The following is a 20,092-nucleotide window of genomic DNA, read 5'->3' on the forward strand; positions in this document are numbered from 1 at the left end:
GGCGGGGGACATATTGAAAAAAGACAAGACTTCCGTAGTGTTTTCAGATCAACTACGCCATGCGAATTGAATGTGTTGTTTCTTAGGTTGGTCCCTCCAAAGCTTTGGAATAAATTGCAAAATACCTATTCTGTTCTGGGTGTTCATTTAAAATCGGCTTTTGTGTCATAATTTTCCTGAAGGAACTCCCCTGAAGGAATCAATAAAGTACTATCTATCTATCTATCTATCTATCTATCTATCTATCTATCTATCTATCTATCTATCTATCTATCTATCTATCTATCTATCTATCTATCAAAAGAACTTGGGATTGACCTGAAATTTAAATTCCCTCAGAGGAACATCTGGTCCAAACGCAACAATATACACAAATATATATTTAAAATATGGCCTACATTTTTATTTAAACAATTTGTTATGAGTTGAATGGGCATTTTTTCTAAGCTGTAAAAATAAGAGTAGATTTTTTTCTTTTTTTTTAAACAAATCATACTCTGTTACCAAAACATGTGATCGATTAGCTTTAAATTAAAGGTCGAATAAAAAAAATAAAAATAATGTTGGATAGGCTCCAGACTCTCTCCCGACCCCGGACAGGATCAGGACTATCGTTCATAAAAAAAAAAAAAGATAATTTTGTTACACAACAAACCCGGTAAAAGGTGAAAAAAAAAGGTGAGAAGCGGGAAAAAGTAGATAGGAATGCAGGCAGGATCTGGAAAAAGAACAGAAACTTATGAAAAAAACTAACTTCCCACTTTAAAGCAAACTACAGACAATATTCACAAAAAAAAAAAAAAAAAAAAATCTCCACACGAAAACTGAAAGAAATCATAAAAAAGTAAAGCTGCAACAAATCATCAATTAATTTGAGCAGAAAAAAAGCTTTGATTCATATTCTGATGCTTCGATTAATATTTTTGAGTATATTTGACACAAAATTGATCCAACTGGACTTTCTGGAGGGACAAAAACGTCAAAAAAAGCAGACATAGTTGCAATACTGAAGTGAATTATTTTTATATAGCTCTTTTCTCTAGTGACATAGTGAAACCCAATATCTAAGTTACATTTACACCAGTGTGGGTGGCACTGGGAGGAAGGGGGGGTAAAGTGTCTTGCCCAAGGGCACAACGGCAGAAGCGGGGATCGAACCTGGAACCCCTCAAGTCGCCGGCACGGCCACTCTACCGATACAAGCTACGCCGCCCCCAATAGAGCACGTATGAGAGCATGCAGCGATGAAACGTTCATTTATTTATTTAATTCAAGCAGATCATTTTAGTCTTGATGATGTTCATTTATTTTGAAAAACAAATAGATTCAAAAATACTTTTTACCCCAAAAAGGCATAAAAAAGAATGACTGTGCATGCATTTTTATGTATTTTTATCAATTTTTCGGAGTACCATGTTGTTGTTTTTTTGTGTTATTATGAGTTTGCACTAAATTAGTTTGCTTGCAATTCCGTTGCACAATGTACAATGACAATAAAGATATATTCTATTCTATTCTATTTTTTTTCAACCTATTTTCCTTAAAAAAAAAAGCATGGAGGCTAGAAAGTGTGGTTTATCCGATTATTCCGGTAATCGAACGAACTAATCACGCGCTCCCTGTCCTCCTGAGGGCACCTCAGACTGTGAATGTTTTTAAAAAAGGCCTAAAAACCCTTCTTTTTTTATTTGTATTTTTAAAAAAGCCTTTTTATAGATATGCATGCTGGTTCTAACTATTGGGCTGTTTCTGGTTTTATATTTTATTTATTTATTTATTTGTATTTTCTTTTTATTATTATTATTATTATATTACTATTTTTTACACTGTGGCACTTTGACGTTGTTTGCTCAACGTAAAGTGCTTTTTTACAAATAAAATCTATTATTATTATTAATCAACAGATTAGAGTGGCCGTGTCAGCAACTTGAGGGTTCCAGGTTCGATCCCCTGCTTCCACCATCCTAGTCACTGCCGTTGTGTCCATGGGCAAGACACTTTACCCACCTTGCTCCCAGTGCCACCCACACTGGTTTAAATGTAACTTAGATATTGGGTTTCACTATGTAAAGCGCTTTGAGTCACTAGAGAAAAGCGCTATATAAATATAATTCACTTCACAAAAAAAAAAAAAGTGTTCATGTCTGTTTGCCATCCTGATATTGTGAGTCCACGATGTCTCCTCTTATATTGGAGACCGATGCTTTTTGTCCTACCCAACCTATTTTCCTTAAAAAAAAGCATGGAGGCTAGAAAGTGTGGTTTATCCGATTATTCCGGTAATTGAACGAACTAATCACGCTCTCCCTGTCCTCCTGAGGGCACCTCAGACTGTGAATGTTTTTAAAAAAGGCCTAAAAACCCTTCTTTTTTTATTTGTATTTTTAAAAAAGCCTTTTTATAGATATGCATGCTGGTTCTAACTATTGGGCTGTTTCTGGTTTTATATTTTATTTATTTATTTATTTGTATTTTCTTTTTATTATTATTATTATATTACTATTTTTTACACTGTGGCACATTGACGTTGTTTGCTCAACGTAAAGTGCTTTTTTACAAATAAAATCTATTATTATCATTAATCAACAGATTAGAGTGGCCGTGCCAGCAACTTGAGGATTCCAGGTTCGATACCCGCTTTCGCCATCCTAGTCACTGCCGTTTTGTCCTTGAGCAAGAGACTTTATCCACCTTTCTCCCAGTGTCACCCACACTGGTTTAAATGTAACTTAGATATTAGGTTTCACTATTTAAAGCGCTTTGAGTCACTAGAGAAAAGCGCTATATAAAATATAATTCACATTACTTGATTACTAACATAATCGACAAATGCAGAATTCCACTTTCAAAGCTTCAACAATTAGTTTCCTCAGTTCCCAAACGTTTATTGAGTGTTGTTAAAAGAAAAGGTGATGTAACACAGTGGTGAACATGCCCTTTCCCAACTACTTTGGCACGTGTTGCAGCCATGAAATTCTAAGTCAATTATTATTTGCACAAAAAAAAATTAAGTTTATGAGTTTGAACATCAAATATCTTGTCTTTCTCGTGCATTCAACTGAATATGGGTTGAAAATTATTTGCAAATCATTGTATTCCGTTTATATTTTACATCTAACTCATATGGAAACGGGGTTTGTATAACCATTCTTCACACTGGCGTGAAAAAAAAAATGTGAGCTCGTGTTGATGTTACTTGGGAATAGTGACGTTAGCGATGAAATAATGGATTAAAAAAGGAAAACGTCAAAAGATATCAAAAATCAAACATTTTTCTCCTCTGTGTAATTTTTGGGTAGGACAAAAAGCATCTGTCTCCAATATAAGAGGAGACATCGTGGACTCACAATATCAGGATGGCAAACAGATATGAACACATTTTTTTTTTTTGTGAAGTGAATTATATTTATATAGCGCTTTTCTCTAGTGACTCAAAGCGCTTTACATAGTGAAACCCAATATCTAAGTTACATTTAAACCAGTGCGGGTGGGTAAAGTATCTTCCCCAAGGACACAACGGTAGTGACTAGGATGGCGGAAGCAGGGGATCGAACCTGGAACCCTCAAGTTGCTGGCACGGCCGCTCTACCCATCAAGCTCTAATATACCGCTCGATATAGTAAGGGGTATGGCATTTTTAATGTTGAAAAATCATGGAACGCTATTGAATGGAGACAAGTCAAACACAAGTGCCAGGCGGAAACACCCCCCCCCCCCCACTCAGACTGAAGGTTGTGCGCTTTTGACCACCCGCAAGCTCATTTACTACATTTCTCTGATTTCTCTTTTTTTTTTTGTATTTTCAAACCGAGTCACGGTCAAAAGTTTACATACACTTGTAAAGGACATAAGGTCATGGCTGTCTTGAGTTTCCAGTCATTTCTACAACTCTTATTTTTTTTGTGATAGAGTGAACTGAAAATGGGTCAAAAGTATACATACAGCAATGTTAATATTTGCTTACATGTCGCACTGCAATAAGACGCTCTTGGTAGCCATCCGCAAGCTTCTGGTTGAGTTTTTGACCATTCCTCTTGACAAAATTGGTGCAGTTCAGCTAAATGTGTTGATTTTCTGACATGGACTTGTTTCTTCAGCATTGTCCACATGTTCTCAACGGGACTTTCGGAAGGAATCTCAATTATAGCCTGATTTAGCCATTCCTTTACCACTTTTGACGTGTGTTTGGGGTCATTGTCCTGATGGAAAACCCAACAGCGCCCAAGACCGAACCTCCAGGCTGATGATTTTTGGTAGTCCTGTAGAATTTGGAGGTAATCCTCCTTTTTTCATTGTCCCATTTACTCTCTGTAAAGCACCAGTTCCATTGGCAGCAAAACAGGCCCAAAGCATAATACTACCACCACCATGCTTGACAGTAGGCTTGGTGTTCCTGGGATTAAAGGCCTCACCTTTTCTCCTCCAAACATATTGTTGGGTATTGTGTCCAAACAGCTCCATTTTTGTTTCATCATTAAAGTGCTTTGTACTTTTTACTCTAATTCCAAAGCTACACACCTTAGAGCAGGGGTCACCAACACGGTGTCGCCCATAAGGACCAGATGAGTCGCCCGCTGGCCTGTTCTAAAAATAGCTCAAATAGCAGCACTTACCAGTGAGCTGCCTCTATTTTTTAAATGTTATTTATTTACTAGCAAGCTGGTCTCGCTTTGCATTTTTAATTCTAAGAGAGACAAAACTCAAATAGAATTTGAAAATCCAAGAAAATATTTTAAAGACTTGGTCTTCACTTGTTTAAATAAATTATTTTATTTTTTTACTTTGCTTCTTATAACTTTCAGAAAGACAATTTTAGAGAAAAAAATACAACCTTAAAAATGATTTTAGGATTTTTAAACAAATATACCTTTTTACCTTTTAAATGATTTCCTCTTCTTTCCTGACAATTTAAATCAATGTTAAAGATTTTTTTTTATTGTAAAGAATAATAAATATATTGTAATTTAATTCTTCATTTTAGCTTCTGTTTTTTCGACGAAGAATATTTGTGAAATATTTCTTCAAACTTATTATGATTAAAATTCAAAAAAATTATACTGGCAAATCTAGAAAATCTTTAGAATCAAATTTAAATTTTATTTCAAAGTCTTTTGAATTTATTTTCAAATTTTTGTTTTTTGAAAATCCAGAAGAAATAATGATTTTTCTTTGTTAGAAATATAACTTGGTCCAATTTGTTATATATTCTAACAAAATGCAGATTGGATTTTAACCTATTTAAAACATGTCATCAAAATTCTAAAATTAAACTTAATCAGGAAAAATTACTAATGATGTTCCAAATATTTTTTTTACATTTTTTCAAAAAGATTCGAATTAGCTAGTTCTTCTCTTCTTTTTTTGGTTGAATTTTGAATTTTAAAGAGTCGAAATTGAAGATAAACTATGTTTCAAAATTTAATTTTCTTTTTTTTCCTGTTTTCTCCTCTTTTAAACCGTTTTATCATCATTTATTCTCTACAAAAAACCTTCCGTAAAAGGAAAAAAAATGTACGACGGAATATTTCTGGCAATTTATTTAAGTGTGTATCAAACTGGTAGCCCTTCGCATTAATCAGTACCCAAGAAGTAGCTCTTGGTTTCAAAAAGGTTGGTGACCCCTACCTTAGAGTAATAAAAATTGGTATGTGACACAAGCTAACTGTTAGCATGCTAACATGCTAACATTAACATGCCAACCTTTTGATTTAGTTTTGCAACCGTTTACCCAGCGTCATATAATTTGGTATGTGACATTTATTTAAATGTTAGCTTGCGAACGATAGCATGCTGGCAAGCTAACTTAAGCATTCTCAATTTTCCCACCTAATTTTACACTATTTTATCTATTTTCGCAGCCATACACCTTTGAGTCATATAACTTGGTGTATGAAACATGCTAACTGTTATCATGTTAACGTTTGCACACATGCTAAATGTTAGCATTTTAATGTACACATGCTAAATTTTTAGGCTAGCTGTGTAGCTCATTTGTACAGTTGTACCTAAAACTCTCGGAGTCAGACACTCGGCACCATCTAATAAGGACGGCGGCTTCCGACGACCTCCGACCAGAGGTCCAGGGCCCATCAAAGTTTCCGCGGGAATTTTCTAGTTGTCTTTAAAATTGTCTTGGAGAAGGCATTCGACCGTGTCCCCCGGGAAGCCCTATGGGGAGTCCTCAGAGAGTATGGGGTATCGGACTGTCTGATTTTGGCGGTCCGCTCGCTGTGTGATCAGTGCCAGAGCTTGGTCCGCATTGCCGGGAGTAAGCCGGACCCGTTTCCAGTGAGGGTTGGACTCCGCCAAGGCTGTCCTTTGTCACCCATTCTGTTCATAACTTTTATGGACAGAATTTCTAGGCGCAGTCAAGGCGTTGGAAGGATCTGGTTTGGTGGCTGCGGGTTCTTCAGCTCTCACTGGATCAGTTCGAAGCCAAGTGTGGAGCGAATGAGACAGGAATCAGCACCTCCAAGTCCGAGTCCATGGTTATCGCCCGGAAAAGGGTGGAGTGCCATCTCCGAGCTGGGGAGGAGATCTTGCCTCTCGTGGAAGAGTTCAAGTACCTCACGAGTGAGGGATGAGTGGATTGTGCGGATCGGTGCGGCGTATTCAGTAATGCGGACGCTGTATCAACCCATTGTGGTGAAGAAGGAGCTGAGCCGGAAGGCAAAGCTCTCAATTTACCGGTCGATCTACGTTCCCATCCTCACCTATGGTCATGAGCTTTGGGTCATGACCGAAAGGATAAGATCACGGGTACAAGCGGCCCAAATGAGTTTCCTGCTCTCCCTTAGAGATAGGGTGAGAAGCTCTGCCATCCGGGAGGAACTCAAAGTAAAGCCGCTGCTCCTCCACATGGAGAGGAGCCAGATGAGGTGGTTCGGGCATCTGGTCAGGATGGCACCCGAACGCCTCCCGAGGGAGGTGTTTCGGGCACGTCCGACCGGTAGGAGGCCACGGGGGAGACCCAGGACACATTGAGAAGACTATGTCTGTTCTGGCCTGGGAACACCTCTGGATCCCCCAGGAAGAGCTGGACCAGGTGGCTGGGGAGAGGGAAGTCTGGGGTTCTTTGCTTAGGCCGCTGCCCACACGACCCGACCCCGGATGGATGTATGGATAGTTCAACGTTTATTCAGCCAATTTTGTCATTTCCAGCATTCCTTCGAGCCCATTTAACAAATAACCTTCACTTTACTCTTGGTTAGAACTGTAATAGCGGTGCCATGTGGTGCTGCAAGGTGCACAGCTGTCAACATCAATACCACACAAAAGTCTGCGGGCTATAGAGCGTTTTCCGTTCGGGCTCCAGTACTCTGGAATGCCCTCCCGGTAACAGTTCGAGATGCTACCTCAGTAGAAGCATTTAAGTCTCACCTTAAAACTCATCTGTATACTCTAGCCTTTAAATAGACCTCCTTTTTAGACCAGTTGATCTGCCGCTTCTTTTCTTTCTCCTATGTCCCCCCCTCCCTTGTGGAGGGGGTCCGGTCCGATGACCATGGAAGAAGTACTGGCTGTCCAGAGTCGAGACCCAGGATGGACCGCTCGTCGGGACCGTGTATCGGTTGGGGACATCTCTACGCTGCTGATCCGCCTCCGCTTGAGATGGTCTCCTGTGGACGGGACTCTTGCTGCTGTCTTGGATCCGCTTTGAACTGAACTCTCGTGGCTGTCTTGGAGCCACTATGGATTGAACTTTCACAGTATCATGTTAGACCCGCTCGACATCCATTGCTTTCGGTCCCCTAGAGGGGGGGAGGGGGTTGCCCACATCTGAGGTCCTCTCCAAGGTTTCTCATAGTCATCATTGTCACTGGCGTCCCACTGGATGTGAATTCTCCCTGCCCACAGGGTGTGAGTTTTCCTTGCCCTTTTGTGGGTTCTTCCGAGGATGTTGTAGTCGTAATGATTTGTGCAGTCCTTTGAGACATTTGTGATTTGGGGCTATATAAATAAACATTGATTGATTGATTGATTGATTTAATACTGCGAAACAGGGATGTAATTAATCAACGGTGATGAATAATTACGTCTTTACCCACGGCTGGCTTAAAATTGCAGTTCTGATTTGGTGTCTCGTCTTGGCGGTCTTGGGGGCTTGATATGCGCCAGGACCTCCTGGGCGTAGTCCGTATGGTGCAGACCGGCGTTCCTCAAGGCCTGCTCCACCCGTAATCTGGGATCAGCAACAATCTGGGAAACAGACAAGGGAGAAGAAAATATTCATATTTCTCATTACCCAGTCTGACTTTCCTATAATGCACTCATGGCTGATGATTAGTCACTCATCTCACAGGCTGGCATTTTGGGGAGAAGTTGGAAAATCATTAGTCATGATTGCGTAACGACACCCACAGACGGCAGCGGTGGCCTTGAACTCAAGGTTGTTGAAAAGAGTCTGTAAAAACCAGGGCAATCATTGCTGGAGTGGCCAAACGGGTTACATAATGCAAGCTGCAGAACGGCTCGGCGGTCAGTCGCAGATGAAACATGGACGTAACATGTCACAAAAACACACAACAACCCGGGAGCACACATGAGGAGTCAGGTGACCATGTGTCTGCCCAGGTTTCAGCAGAGGATGTCCTTGTTTTTAGAAAACTGCAACACAACATCCCCCAATCAACCCACCTGTGCCTTTTACTCAGAATCCAGAAAAAACTGAATGTTACTGCATGTGTGTTTTTACAATCTGTTTATAACTTAATATCCTGATAGTGGGAGAATTTCCAGGTTGTTCAGCCTATATGGTTTGGACAGAACACAGTTACAATCTGCATAATTAAAAACAAAAATCACACTTCATCCATCTTCATCCGCAGCAGCCTAAGCAGGGAAACCCAGACTTCCCTCTCCCCAGCCACTTCGTCTAGCTCTTCCCGGGGGATCCCGAGGCGTTCCCAGGCCAGCCGGGAGACATAGTCTTCCCAACGTGTCCTGGGTCTTCCCCGTGACCTCCTACCGGATGGACGTGCCCTAAACACCTCCCTAGGGAGGCGTTCGGGTGGCATCCTGACCAGATGCCCGAACCACCTCATCTGGCTCCTCTCGATGTGGAGGAGCAGCGGCTTTACTTTGAGTTCCTCCCGGATGGCAGAGCTTCTCACCCTATCTCTAAGGGAGAGCCGGCCGCTTGTACCCGTGATCTTATCCTTTCGGTCATAACCCGAAGCTCATGACCATAGGTGAGGATGGGAACGTAAATCGACCGGTTAATTGAGAGCTTTGCCTTCCGGCTCAGCTCCTTCTTCACCACAACGGATCGACACAGCGTCCGCATTACTGAAGACGCCGCACCGATCCGCCTGTCGATCTCACGATCCACTCTTCCCTCCCTCGTGAACAAGACTGCGAGGTACTTGAACTCCTCCACTTTGGGCAGGGTCTCCTCCCCAGTGTTTCAGTAGTGTGTGTGAGAAAAACATTTCAGTAGAGTATACCAGTGTTTCGGAGGAAACATTTCAGTAGTGGATACCAGTGTTTCAGTAGTGTGTGTGAGAGGAAACATTTCAGTAGTGTATACCAGTGTTTCAGTTGTGTGTCTGAGAGGAAACATTTCAGTAGTGTATACCATTGTTTCAGTTGTGTTTGTGACAGAAAAAAACATTTCAGTAGTGTGTGTGAGAGGAAATATTTCAGTAGTGTATACCAGTGTTTCAGTTGTGTGTGTGAGAGGAAACATTTCAGTAGTGTATACCATTGTTTCAGTTGTGTGTGTGACAGAAAAAAACATTTCAGTAGTGTGTGTGAGAGGAAATATTTCAGTAGTGTATACCAGTGTTTCAGTTGTGTGTGTGAGAGGAAACATTTCAGTAGTGTATACCAGTGTTTCAGTTGTGTGTGTGAGAAAAAGATTTCAGTAGAGTATACCAGTGTTTCGGAGGAAACATTTCAGTAGTGTATACCAGTGTTTCAGTAGTGTGTGTGAGAGGAAACATTTCAGTAGTGTATACCAGTGTTTCAGTAGTGTGTGTGAGAGGAAACATTTCAGTGGTGTACACCAGTGTTTCAGTTGTGTGTCTGAGAGGAAACATTTCAGTAGTGTATACCATTGTTTCAGTTGTGTTTGTGACAGAAAAAAACATTTCAGTAGTGTGTGTGAGAGGAAATATTTCAGTAGTGTATACCAGTGTTTCAGTTGTGTGTGTGAGAGGAAACATTTCAGTAGAGTATACCAGTGTTTCGGAGGAAACATTTCAGTAGTGGATACCAGTGTTTCAGTAGTGTGTGTGAGAGGAAACATTTCAGTGGTGTATACCAGTGTTTCAGTAGTGTGTGTGAGAGGAAACATTTCAGTGGTGTACACCAGTGTTTCAGTTGTGTGTCTGAGAGGAAACATTTCAGTAGTGTATACCATTGTTTCAGTTGTGTTTGTGACAGAAAAAAACATTTCAGTAGTGTGTGTGAGAGGAAATATTTCAGTAGTGTATACCAGTGTTTCAGTTGTGTGTGTGAGAGGAAACATTTCAGTAGTGTATACCAGTGTTTCAGTAGTGTGTGTGAGAGAAAAACATTTCCGTTCTTTGTGAGATCACAAACCTTCACTAAAAAATGAACTTCTGCCAAAGCTGGAACCCATTATTAATATTTACAGTGTTTCTTAAGGAGAAATTTGCTTCACTTCACACATTTTTCTTATTTCAAAACCCCGTCCAAGTACCAATTAAGTTTGTCAGTAAAGGTTCCTACATTTAGTTGTAGCCCTTTATCCAGATATTCACCAAAATGTAATGGCTTCTCAATTGGTGCCAACTTTTCTATAAAGTCGTTTTTTGTCATTTTAGAGTAGTTTCGCTGATTGTGTCTGTCCTTATTTACTGTGTCAACACCATCGCTGATTGCAGAATCGGTCGAGGCGTAGGATATTCCAAAAAACAACAACAATTGAAGCCCAAATTGACGTACATTGTTTAGAACTACCAGCTGAAATATATTTATCGAGCGTGCGCATTCATCACCTGTGCATCTGTGTACGTGTTGAGTCCAAAGAGAGGTTTCTGGATGTCAACTTCTTTCATGTTTAAATATCGATTCCTCCAAGACTGAGTGTCTCCCATCATCCTCTCCGTGTCCGACTGCGCCACCACAGCCACCTGAGAACAATACAGGACATTAAATGTGGACTCAAAGCATAAAAACTAATATTAGGCACACACTCTACCGAGATACACTATATTGCCAAAGGTATTTGGCCACCTGCCTTTACTCACATACAGTGTTGGGACTAACGAGTTACCGTAACGCCGTGATTTTCGGCGGTAATTAGTTGTCAGAGTTTGTTTGTGACGAACCCCAAGATGCAGAGATGGAGGCAGGCGTTGAATAGGACAACATGATTTAATTAAAGTAATAGAACAAGAACAAACAAAAGGGTACTAACACAAAGCGCGCACGAGGCGGATAACAAACTAAGAGAGCTAGCATGGGAGCTAGAAAACAAAACAAAAAAAACACAAAAAGGGCCTAGCGTGGAAGCTAGCGGGTAGCGAGCAGGAAAACAGAAGTCGTACTTGTAATATGAAAACAAACTGGAAGCAGGGAACAAAAAACAGTAGGCTACAAACATCTAACGAATATAGCTTACCGCTACGCTGCAAAGGCACGACACGACACGACACGACAGGACAGGACAGAAGCGACAATACATGACAATAATCCAGCTCAGACTGGATGGGAAGGCAGGTTAAAATAGGAGCGGGCTGATTGACACCAGGTGTGGCCAATCAGCCACAGCTGAGGAGAAACAGCGCTCAGGGAGAAAGACAGGAAACCAACAAAATAAGAGCGCTGAAAGGAACTAAAGACAGGAAATACTACAAACACAGAGGAAAAAACTAAGACACAACCAAACTGTCAGGGGCAGGCTTGACACTAGGAGTCGAACGCGTTATTTTTTATATTCAGTAACTCAGTTACTGTTACAACATGATGCGTTACTGCGTTATTTTACGTGATTTTATGTGATTTTTGATGTAGTATCGGCGTTATTTTACGTGATTTTTTATGTAGTATCGGCTAGAACAGGGGTCGGCAACCTAAAATGTTGAAAGAACCATATTGGACCAAGAATATACAAAAAATCGGTCTGGAGGCGCAAAAAATTCAAAGCCTTATATAAGTCTGATAATGAAGGCAACACATGATTTAAGTGTCCATATTAGCCATATTAGCCTACTATCAAAGGCTGGTGCAAATCTCCGTTGACAGAGATTATTCTACACATTTTTGCAACATTGGAAAACATTAGTAAAATAGAGGCTTCTCTGGGGGTGAGATAACTTGCAGTCATGGATTGACCAAATATGCCTGATCAGCACTCCAGCAAATCAATGAAAACAATAAAACTCACTTTTGTGCATTCACACACAGCATACAACGTTTGGTGGACAAACTGAAACAAAGGATTGGCATAAAAACCTTAAACAACTTTTCTGTGGCAGCATCGGAAAAAGTTACAAGCGACGATGAGTTCAAGGATCGCTGACATTAGTAGGACAAAACGGTGCTTTCCGAATCCCCTCATCAGTGAAGCATGTCAAATATAAACAGTGGGATTTCTAACAATTGGGAAGGTTTGTGTCAGGTTTGTTCTCCTACAGAAAATATATTAAAACAAAACATGTATTTTTTTTCTTCATCTTTTTCCAATTTCACACATCTCTGAAAGAGGTCCAGGGAGCCACCAGGAAGGCCTTGTGAATCTTCCTGTGTCGCAAAGGAGAGACGAGGTGTCTCTGTGTTTACTAACAAGGCATCTGAAGTCGAGTTTCTTAAGATGGAGATATTCTGACTACTTTTCTTTTGTCAAGATCAAAGAAAAGAACATTTTAGTTGAATGTAAGTTGTGTCTTGGATCAAAGATCCTATCTACTGTCCAAAACAGCGATTCAAATCTGCTGAAACGGCTACAAAAGCAACATGCTTCGACGAAGCTGGTTAAGAAAGACACAGACTCCGATGCCACTTCACCTCCACCTTCACCACCACCTAAGGAATTTAAGAGAGGGACTGCTAGTCGGGACAACATTGATAGAGCCATTGCAGCGTATGTGCTAGAAGACATGCAGGCTATTTCTACAGTGGAGTCACCCGCTTTCAAGCAGCTAATTAGCATGATACCGGCCTCAAACAGCAAATGGCATGGAAAACATTTTCCAAGTTCCTGGACACAGTGGACAGTGAGCACATAAAAATGGAAAGAGAGTTAAAGAAAACTTTTCCAACTCTGCCTCTGCTCATCATTCATCATTAAAGGTACACACACTCTCAATTCTCATAAATACTCTTTCATTCTAGACTTCTAGAGTGTTTGATTATCACGTCACTCTCAAACCAAGAGCTACTTCTTGGGTACTGATTAATGCGAAGGGCTACCAGTTTGATACACACTTAAATAAATTGCCAGAAATAGCCAATTTGCTCAATTTACCTTTAATGAATAAATCTATATATAAAAAAATGGGTATTTCTGTCTGTCATTCCGTCGTACATTTTTTTTCCTTTTACGAAAGGTTTTTTATAGAGAATAAATGATGAAAAAAAACTTAATTGAACGGTTTAAAAGAGGAGAAAACAAGAAAAAAAATGTAAACATTTTGAAACATAGTTTATCTTCAATTTCGACTCTTTAAAATTCAAAATTCAACCGAAAAAAAAAGGAGAAAAACTAGCTAATTCGAATCTTTTTGAAAAAAATACAAAAATAATTTATGGAACATCATTGTAATTTTTCCTGATAAAGATTAATTTTAGATTTTTGATGACATGTTTTAAATAAGTTAAAATCCAATCTGCATTTTGTTAGAATATATAACAAATTGGACCAAGTTATATTTCTAACAAAGACAAATCATTATTTCTTCTAGATTTTCCAGATTTTTTTTTTTAAAAAGAAATTCAAAAGACTTTGAAATAAGATTTAAATTTGATTCTACAGATTTTCTAGATTTGCCAGAATATTTTATTTGAATTTTAATCATAATAAGTTTGAAGAAATATTTCACAAATATTATTCGTCGAAAAAACAGAAGCTAAAATGAAGAATTCAATTAAAATGTATTTATTATTCTTTACAATTAAAAAAAAATACTTGAACGTTGATTTAAATTGTCAGGAAAGAAGAGGAAGGAATTTAAAAGGTAAAAAGGTATATGTGTTTAAAAATCCTAAAATCATTTTTTAAGGTTGTATTTTTTCTCTAGAATTGTCTTTCTGAAAGTTATAAGAAGCAAAGTAAAAAAAAAAAAAAAATAATTTATATAACAAAGTGAAGACCAAGTCTCTAAAATATTTTCTTGGATTTTCAAATTTTATTTGAGTTTTTTCTCTCTAAGAATTAAAAATGTCGAGCAAAGCGAGACCAGCTTGCAAGTAAATAAATAACATTAAAAAAAAAATAGAGGCAGCTCACTGGTAAGTGCTGCTATTTGAGCTATTTTTAGAACAGGCCAGCGGGCGACTCATCTGGTCCTTACAGGCACCGCGTTGGTGACTCCTGCTCTAGAAAGTGCCTCTGGAGGTTCTATTCCTTTTAAAACAGTGTTTACTTATTTATTTATGTTTGCAAAGACTAAAAATATAAACATTACAAAAGTATAACGTACGTTGTGTATTTTATATGAATAAAATAGATGATATCGTATTACATTACCCACAAGAAGTTTGAAACAATTAAACCTAAGCTTAGGTGCAGTGTTGTCGCCCTCTGCTGGTCAAATTTAGCACTACATATATTTAACCCGTTTGAGTTGAGTTGAGTTTGAGTTTATTTAAACAGACAAAAACAACACGAGCACAAATACAAAACACACCAGAAATTCAGCCATTTCAATACATCCTTATTTAATCGACCAGTCGCTGTTAAAAGTCCGATTTTCGTGATTTATTTAGATTTTTTTTTTCATTGTCGTTAGCGCCATCTCCTTCTACTCACCCACTGCTGCTTCATTATGACACATATGCTCTGCTGTTGCCCCCTCCAGGGTGGCAGGAGTACTGCATAAATGAGCAACCCTGTTTTGAATGGTTTTATTAAGCCTATTTGGGTTTTGTTTTTTTTTGACTGATTGATTGAAACTTTTATTAGTAGATTGCACAGTACAGTACATATTTTGTACAATTGACCACTATATATGGTAAAACCCGAATGAATTTTTCAACTTTTTAATTAATCAATTCATGGTTATTTACAGGGCCAAATTCAAAGCTTTGTCGGGCCGGATGTGGCCCGTGGACCACCAGTTGACAAGGTGATAAAAAAATTACTTCCGATATTCAAAATGTGTGTAATGTAATGTAATGTAAAAATGTAATAAAAATGTTGAATATACTTGTTAAATAAAACCCTTGCCTTGATTTTAATGAGTAATCAGGCCCTCATTTTGATGTTGGTCATTATGGTGGCACCTGGAGAGCCACGATTTTTTCTGAGGTGGCACTTGGTGAACAAAGTTCATAGAAATGCTCGCTGAGGCTGAGCCAATCAGTGACCACGGAACTGAACAGTGTACTCCGGTTTGGTCCCTCCTACAGGTCAGTACTACTGTAGTAATGATATTTACTTTATCGAGCCATTTTTATGCATGGAAATGCATAATTCAGGACCAAAGAAATCCAAATATCCCTAAAAATCTGCAACGCGGTGAAGCCTCAATATTTAAAGGCCTACTGAAATGAGATTTTCTTATTTAAACGGGGATAGCAGGTCCATTCTATGTGTCATACTTGATCATTTCGCGATATTGACATATTTTTGCTGAAAGGATTTAGTAGAGAACATCGACGATAAAGTTTGCAACTTTTGGTGGCTAATAAAAAAAGCCTTGCCTGTACCAGAAGTAGCAGATGATGTGAGCGTGACGTCACGGGTTGTGGAGCTCCTCACATCTGAACATTGTTTACAATCATGGCCACCAGCAGCGAGAGCGATTCGGACGGAGAAAGCAACAATTTCCCCATTAATTTGACAAGGATGAAAGATTCGTGGATGAGGAAAGTGAGAGTGAAGGACTAGGAAAAAAATACAAAAAAAAAAAGAAAGTAAAAAAAAAAAAAGGCGAGGGTAGTGAGAGCGATTCAGATGTTATTAGACACATTTACTAGGATCATTCTGTAAAATCCCTTATCTGCTTATCGTGTTACTAGTGTCTTAGTGAGATTATATGGTACCTGAAAGTCGGAGGGGTGTGGTGACCGCCAGTGTCTCCGGTGGGAGGAGATAATAGTCCGCAGCTGCAGGAGGACGCAAGCTCCGCTCATAACTACGGTAAGAGCCGACTTATTACCACAATTTTCTCATCGAAACCTGCCGGTTGACATGTGGTCGGGAACCATGTTCACTTGACCGCTCTGTTCCATAGTAAAGCTTCACCTTCGAGAATTTTAAACAAGAAAACACCGGCTGTGTTTGTGTTGCTAAAGGCAGCTGCAATACACCGCTTCCCACCTACATCTTTCTTCTTTGACGTCTCCATTATTAATTGAACAAATTGCAAAAGATTCAGCAACACAGATGTCCAGAATACTGTGTAATTATGCGATTAAAGCAGACGACTTATAGCTTGGATCGGGCTGGAAAAAAATGTCCGCTACGATCGGTGACGTCTAACGCACGCGTCATCATAAGCGTCATCATACCGCGACGTTTTCAACAGGACACTTCGCGGGAAATTTACAATTGCAATGTAGTAAACTAAAAAGGCCGTATTGGCATGTGTTGCAATGTTAATATTTCATCATTGATATATAAACTATCAGACTGCTTGGTCGGTAGTAGTGGCTTTCAGTAGGCCTTTAAAGCTCGATGTGGTGAGGGACGACTGTGTATACCCCGTTCTCTTGGGAAATGTACTGGCTTTTAAATCTAATTATTACTTAAATCGTTTAAAATGACTTTTGACCTGTTGTGGTATGACCGCTGTTGTTCTGTCGTATTTATTTTTTGTAATTATTATTGGAACTTTGTTTGTGCCGCCTGGGTCTTCTCCGTGGTCTCCTGCCGGTCGGACGTGCCCTAAACACCTCCCTAGGGAGGCGTTCGGGTGGCATCCTGACCAGATGCCCGAACCACCTCATCTGGTTCCGTTATATGTGGAGGAGCAGCGGCTTTAATCTGAGTTCCTCCCGGATGGCAGAGCTTCTCACCCTATCTCTAAGGGAGAGCAGGAAACTCATTTCGGCCGCTTGTACCCGTGATCTTGTCCTTTGGGTCATAACCCAAAGCTCATGACCATAGGTGAGGATGGGAACGTAGATCGACCGGTAAATTGAGAGCTTTGCCTTCCGGCTCAGCTCCTTCTTCACCACATCGGATCGGTACAACGTCCGCATTACTGAAGACGTCGCACCGATCCGCCTGTCGATCTCACGATCCACTCTTCCCTCAGTAGTGAACAAGACTCCTAGGTACTTGAAGTCCTCCATTTGGGGCAGGGTCTCCTCCCCAACCCGGAGATGGCACTTCACCCTTTCCCGGGCGAGAACCATGGACTCAGGCGAGAAGGCGCTGATTCTCATCCCAGTTGCTTCACACTCGGCTGCGAACCAATCCAGTGAGATTTGAAGATCCTGCCCAGATGAAGCCATCAGGGCCACATCATCTGCAAAAAGCAGAGACCTAATCCTGCAGCCACCAGGACACGTTGGGAAGACCCAGGACACGTTGGGAAGACCCAGGACATGTTGGGAAGACTATGTCTCCCAGCTGGCCTGGGGATGCCTCGGGATCCCCTGGGAAGAGCTGGACGAAGTGGCTGGGGAGAGGGAAGTATGGGTTTCTCTGCTTAGGCTGCTGACCCCGCGACCCGACCTCGGATAAGTGGAAGAAAACGGATGGATGGATGAATAGGTTTGTGCCGCCCTCTTTTTCAAGTTGCTCATGAAAAATAGATTTTAATCGAAAGTAGTCTTTCCGTGGTTAAATAAAGTAAAATTGAAAATGGAACATATGTTTTACACAATGTAGGAAAGTGAATTAAAAAAAAAAAATGTTTTTTTTCATTTGAAAATGTAATGCACTCTCTGGAAAAAAGGTGGAGAAAAAAAAGGTAATGTCCGATTATTAAATTCAAGCAGACAAGCTTAGGGACAAAAGTGTAATTTTTATAACGTAAATTCTCACACAGAAAGCTGATTATGCAGTACTATTATGAAATAATGTTATATCTGGATATATATATATATATATATATATATATATATATATATATATATATATATATATATATATATATATATATATATATATATATATATATATATATATATGTATGTATATATATACTTATATATATATATACACATCCATCCATCCATCCATCCATTTTCTACCGCTTATTCCCTTTTGGGGTCGCGGGGGGCGCTGGCGCCTATCTCAGCTACAATCGGGCGGAAGGCAGGGTACACCCTGGACAAGTCGCCAAGGTGGGAGGAAGCCGGAGTACCCGGAGTGAACCCACGCATTCACGGGGAGTACATACATACATATATATATACACATACACACATATATATATAGACATATATACACATATATATATACATATATATACATACATATATTTACACATACATAAATATATATACATACACATACAGACATACAGACATATATATACATACATACATTATACATACATACATACATACATTATATATATATATATATATATATATATATATATATATATATATATATATATACATACGTATATACATATATATATATATATACATATATATATCCATCCATCTTCTACCGCTTATTCCCTTTGGGATCGCGGGGGGGGGGCGGAAGGCAGATTACACCCTGGACCAGTTCCCAACTAATCGCATATATATATATATATATATATATATATATATATATACATATATATATACATATATATATATATATACACACACATATCTTCTTCTTTTTAAGAAAAAATCTTTTTTTTACTATCATACTACTAAGTTATTGTGTATGCACCTTAGGAGATCTGTTCCAATTTTGTTGTTCTTTGAACCTGTTCACTGTAATAATGACAAATAAAACTCTATTCTATTCTAGTGCCTAAAGAAATGTATTCTCATTTTCAACCACAGGGTGGCAGTGTTGTTCCAGTCTAAATTAAAGCACCCCTTCCTGAAAAGGGCCAATCAATATACTGGTGAGGGTTAACAGCATAAAATGATCCACCTGACTCCGGAGTGCTTCCAGTCGATTCTGCTTCTCCGCTTCCTCCCTGTACCGCTCCAGCTCACAGGCCTCCTTCTCCTCCTTGCGTTGCGCCAACACCTCGGCCCGAAACCGTACCCTGGGGGAGGAGGGCACAAGAGGGCAGGGACATTAGACCCGAGCATGCCCCCCCTCCCTTCCATCTGTCGCAGCGCTGCACAAACATGGCACGTCGCTCCTGACACAGCACACCTCCAAGCTCTTGTGGCTTTTTATGAGGCTGTCATTGTGCAACTTCTCTCATATCGGCCCTTTTTGTACCCCGCGGGAGCCTCCTTTTCCTTCTTTGTCATAGCCAAAGTGTGATAGGACTGCAGTGTAGGACAGAAATACAAAGGGACTCATTACCCGCTGATAGAACGTCAACATTGCAACATAATGGCGATTAGAATCCAACACTAAGCTGTTATTTTACGGCAATAAACATCAGTTTTGAGGTATTTAAAAGTACTGCAGTTAGGGTTGTGCATGACAGGTACTTACTGCAAGGATATTAACAGACATGCAAACTGCCTGAACGGTGCATAATCCCAAGACCAGTACTAAGACATCATTTTGAAAGGTTAAACAAACCCGGTGAAGTTGGCACGTTGTGTAAATGGCAAAAAAAAAACAGAATACAATGATTTGCAAAAACTTTTTCATCCTATATTCAATTAAAAAGACTGCAAAGATAATATTCTTAACGTTCGAAACTGGTAAACATTGGTATTTTTTGCAAATATGAGCTCATTTGGAATATGATGCCTGCAACATGTTTCAAAAAAGCTGGCACAAGCAGCAAAAAAGACAGAAAAATCCTCATCAAACACTTATTTGGAACATCCCACAGGTGTGCAGGCTAATTGGGAACAGGTGGGTGCCGTG

At 39.7% G+C, this 20,092-nt stretch overlaps 1 protein-coding gene across 3 annotated transcripts in view; it reads right to left on the bottom strand.

Annotated features, from left to right (window-relative positions):
- Positions 1-318: 318 nt before the first annotated feature.
- LOC133537886 (coiled-coil domain-containing protein 148-like) overlaps positions 319-20,092 on the bottom strand; it is a 106,061-nt gene continuing 86,287 nt past the window's right edge. Inside the window, exons 13-16 of one of the 3 annotated variants that reach the window (XM_061879009.1) lie at positions 19,187-19,304; positions 10,965-11,099; positions 8,037-8,199; positions 319-718 (exon numbers count right to left, since the gene is read on the bottom strand). In XM_061879009.1, the coding sequence (XP_061734993.1) occupies positions 8,056-8,199; positions 10,965-11,099; positions 19,187-19,304 (397 nt within the window). In that variant the 3' untranslated portion in view covers positions 319-718; positions 8,037-8,055. Of the gene's footprint in view, positions 719-7,969; positions 8,200-10,964; positions 11,100-19,186; positions 19,305-20,092 lie in introns of those variants that run through there. The other 2 variants (XM_061879008.1, XM_061879010.1) reach the window with 2 other exon arrangements.

This window comes from Nerophis ophidion, linkage group LG19 (genome assembly GCF_033978795.1).
Source record: "Nerophis ophidion isolate RoL-2023_Sa linkage group LG19, RoL_Noph_v1.0, whole genome shotgun sequence".
NCBI classification, from domain to species: domain Eukaryota; kingdom Metazoa; phylum Chordata; class Actinopteri; order Syngnathiformes; family Syngnathidae; genus Nerophis; species Nerophis ophidion.